The sequence below is a fragment of the Antennarius striatus genome, chromosome 12 (genome assembly GCF_040054535.1).
Source record: "Antennarius striatus isolate MH-2024 chromosome 12, ASM4005453v1, whole genome shotgun sequence".
Classification (NCBI taxonomy): domain Eukaryota; kingdom Metazoa; phylum Chordata; class Actinopteri; order Lophiiformes; family Antennariidae; genus Antennarius; species Antennarius striatus.
Genome location: NC_090787.1, coordinates 5,963,372 through 5,967,542, shown reverse-complemented (window position 1 = coordinate 5,967,542; position 4,171 = coordinate 5,963,372). Strand labels below are relative to the sequence as shown.

The following is a 4,171-nucleotide window of genomic DNA, read 5'->3' as shown; positions in this document are numbered from 1 at the left end:
AACAGTATTTAGTATCTACATTTATGTCTAAGCAGTAGATATTCACAATGTCCTCCGGGATTAATAAAGTATCTTTCCATTTATCATCAGTAACATGAAATTATGTACTTTTTGTGATTATGTGATTTTCTAGTGATTTTTCAATTCCAATATTTATGGTGGGCAGACGTAAAGTCAACTATAATTTCTTTAAATTTACATTTAATCGAGAACACCTTAACTCAAAACAATGTTAGCCGAAGTAAACCTATACTGGGAAACAGGTCCAAAGTTTGGATGAAGTCAGGCCTCGAGAGATTGATAAAGTTGTTTACATGCTGCTCTTGGTGGTGAGTTTAATGAGATCCATGGAGGGTGAAGGAACCCCATAAAAACATTCCACTGACCCAAAGAGTTCACTTTCCTGAACGTTGGAAAGGAACATGTTCTGTTTCAGGGAACTGTTACCATCCTTTAAATAAGGTCTGTTTTTCAGCCTATATTCTGTTATATTATATATATATATATGTATATATATAAATATCTGTTTTATCAATCAATATTTAATATTGGATTAACTTAATGGACTTAAATGTGACATATTTAACTCTTGGAGGACATGTGGAAGTTCACAAATACAGATATCTTTATTTTATAATCGTTTTAACTGCATATATCTTCATCATATGTAGTAATTGTACTATTGTGTACATTATCTGGTTCCACCAAAACCTTCATGAGCCTATGTACGTCTTTATTGCAGCTTTGTTAATCAACTCTGTTCTTTTCAGCACTGTGATCTACCCAAAGCTTTTGATTGACTTTTTATCTGAAAAACAGATCATATCTTACTCAGCCTGCCTCCTCCAATACTTCATGTTTTACTCTTTTGGGACTTCCGAGTTTTTACTGTTGTTAGGTATGGCCTATGACAGATATGTGTCCATATGTAAACCTCTGCAATATCCAACCATCATGAAGAAAACAACTGTCTGTATCTTTCTGGCTGTTGCTTGGCTTCTTCCTGCTGCTGAGATGGTGGGATCTGTGATCATGAGTCTGAACAGGAAGCTCTGTAACTTTACTCTGAAAGGCATTTTCTGCAATAACTTAATTTATAAACTTCATTGTGTTCCTTCAAGAACAATATCAATATATGGTGTGTTCATTTTGATAAGTGTTTCACTTCTTCCCTTGCTGTTCATACTTTTCACCTATGCAAAAATATTTACAGTAACATACAGGAGTAGCAGGGAAGTCAGGAAAAAAGCTGCAGAGACCTGTTTACCTCACCTCCTGGTTTTGATAAACTTATACTTGTTAGGCATGTATGATCTGATTATTGCCAGACTGGAATCTAACATTCCAAGAGTTGCACATTTTTTATTGACTTTACAGGTTATTTTGTATCATCCTCTCTTTAATCCAATCATATACGGACTGAAAATGAAAGAAATCCATAAACACCTGAAGAGATTGTCTATGATTAAATGTACACGTTATCATTGACTTCTTTAATAAAAATGAGGTGATGTGATTTATCAGATGTTGTTGATAATAAATGGAAATGAGTATTTATTTAATTTGAAAATATGAGTCACTCAATTTTCCTTAATTGTTTGAAAAATGTTTTTACGTCAAATTAAATTAATAACCAGTACCACTCTAAAATGATTCATAATATTAATAATATGCCAATTGTGGTCGTAAGTATGAAGGTAACAATGAAAGCTCACTGAACTCAGTATAAATTAGAATCATCTTAAAATCGTTTTGGAGATCATGGAGTTTTCACAAAGCAGAACCTGATTTTAAATATCTGGTCATTTTTAAAACTGCTTTTTAATGAAGGATTTCTACTAAGGTCTTATTGATTCATGAATTTAATGCAGCGTGAAATATTTTACATATTGAAAACATTGTGTGGTCAGGTGAGAAATGCTTTACCATACAGTCCTCAAACTCAACAGTTTTCATTGTAACATTTAACCTTCAATCCCCAAACCAGCACAGACAGCCTAAAGCAGTTGTGTTCACACTTTTTCAGCATGCAAACTACTTTTAAAATGACCAAGTCAAAATGATTTACCACGAAAAATGCAAAACAAAAGCTTTGTCAGCAGCAGGGAAAACAGGGTGGTTGGGTGATTGCCAGAGGGAAAGTTAACACCCCCGCCATTCTATGTTGCAGGTCCCCTCTTTTTGTGTTCCTACACCAAGTAAGTTTGCCCCACTCAGTGTCATGCTGACTGAGAAAGACACGCTGTCTATTGTCTTTTCTATAGTTAAACTTGTTAATAGGACGCCAACGGCCAGTTGGATGCATCCCCGAGGCCAAGGCAAGCTATATTGAATGCTATTTAAAGCTGATAGCTAACAATAAATGGAGGATTAAAAGAGTTGTAATTCACTGTGGTTTCAGTGATGCATATTTGAGAATGTTTGAGGTCACTAAAGTTAAAGTAAAGTCTGTGTGCACATTTGCAAGAACCATGGCAGACCAAGTTTTTTTGGCCCCCTCCCAAATACCAAGCCCCAAGAGACATAGACAGTCTCAATACAAGAGCTGCTGACCAGAAAAGCAAGATTGTGACCCAAATGGAAACCTGAGGCTTCCAACAAATACCGAGATTGTTCTGGTAACAATCTTGCTTTTCTGGTATATATATATATATATTATGACAGGGCCTTGAACAACCGCTGAAGAAATTAAAGATGGACACCAAGGCTAATGTACATCAGTGTCGGATCGCACTATTTGTCGTTGTTTGAGCCAAAGTGGACTTCATGGGAGACAACCAAGGAGGACACCGCTGTTGAAAGCAAATCATAAAAAAGCGAGACTGGAATTTGCGAAAATGCATGTTGACAAGCCACAAAGCGTCTGGGAGAATGTTCTTTGGACAGAGACAAAAGTGGAGCTTTTTGGTAAGGCACATCAACTCTGTTCACAGACGGAAAAATCAAGCATAACCAGGTTTGCTATGCTCTGGGGCTGCTTTGCTGCATCTGGCACAGGGTGTCCTGAATCTGTGCAAGGTACAATGAAATCTCAAGACTATCAAGGCATTCTGGAGAGAAATGTGCTGCCTAATGTTAGAAAGCTTGGTCCCAGTCGCAGTCATTATGTCCAGGAAAACAACCCCTAACACACAGCAAAAACACCCAAGAAAGGCCTAGAGAAAATCATTGGACTATTCTGAAGTGGCCTCATTGAGGTCTCATTGACAGCTACAGAAATCGTTTACTTGCAGTGATTGCCACATTTTTATATAATTTACAGTTGCTTATGAACATAACTGAGGTTTTATTTGCTTTAAGAGGCTAAAGAGTTAGTTATACTGTATGTCGGTCACACAAATACACATCACATTTTTAGCATACCAGGCTGCGTTAGCTAAGCTCCCCAGTCTGGTTAGTCAGCAATCTCTCATTGTGCTTAGACACAGCTTCTATTATCTACTGTCCATACTCATCCATTGTTCTCACTGATTTCTTTGCCATTTGCAAACACTGTGTTTTCCTCCACGAATCCTCCATGATGTTTACCTGCTGGTCTCAGTTCGATCAGCGATCTAGTGTTTACACAATGGAGTCACATGTCACGGGCAGCTGACTGAGAATGTAGCTCCAGGATCAAGGCAAGACAGAGAAGTTTTTTCCTGTTCCATTTTAAAAAATCAAATTAAATTATCTGTAATCTTAAAATATTCATATAAACCATATAATGAAAAAGCATTCAAAAATTAAATATAGTACAGAACTGGGAATGGTTATGTTCAGTTTAGCATGGAGGCAAATTAATTATACTTAAGTAGGTTTATGCTGCATCTCCTAGAACCAATTAAAGATGTCATAATGGTCTTGAAGTCATAAGGAGATTTGTTAAAACCCAGCCCTATAGGTTGCCCTGGATGTGCAGACAAGAATATAAAATACTTTATGTTCCTTCTTTTCTATAGAAATACTTGAAGGGGAACAGTAACTGGGATATTTCCTTTGAAACAAACACAACCTCCACAACTGTAACTGAAAATTCTAAATGTTAATTAAAGGGTGAAGGAAATTTTAATTTCATTGTTCAGGTCTACATGGGAAAAGCATCAAGAGTCATCTGTATGCCCTGATCATCTTAACGAACGCGCTGCGGAGCTAGTAGGTTGGACTCCGCTTCAATGGACAGTAAACTATT

General features: G+C 36.7%; 1 protein-coding gene across 1 annotated transcript; it reads left to right on the top strand.

The window, feature by feature from the left end:
- Nucleotides 1–561: 561 nt before the first annotated feature.
- LOC137605529 (olfactory receptor 6N2-like) lies at nt 562–1,488 on the top strand. The gene has a single exon (XM_068330275.1). The coding sequence runs from the start codon at nt 562–564 to the stop codon at nt 1,486–1,488; it is 927 nt and encodes a 308-aa protein (XP_068186376.1).
- The last annotated feature ends 2,683 nt before the right edge of the window (nt 1,489–4,171 follow it).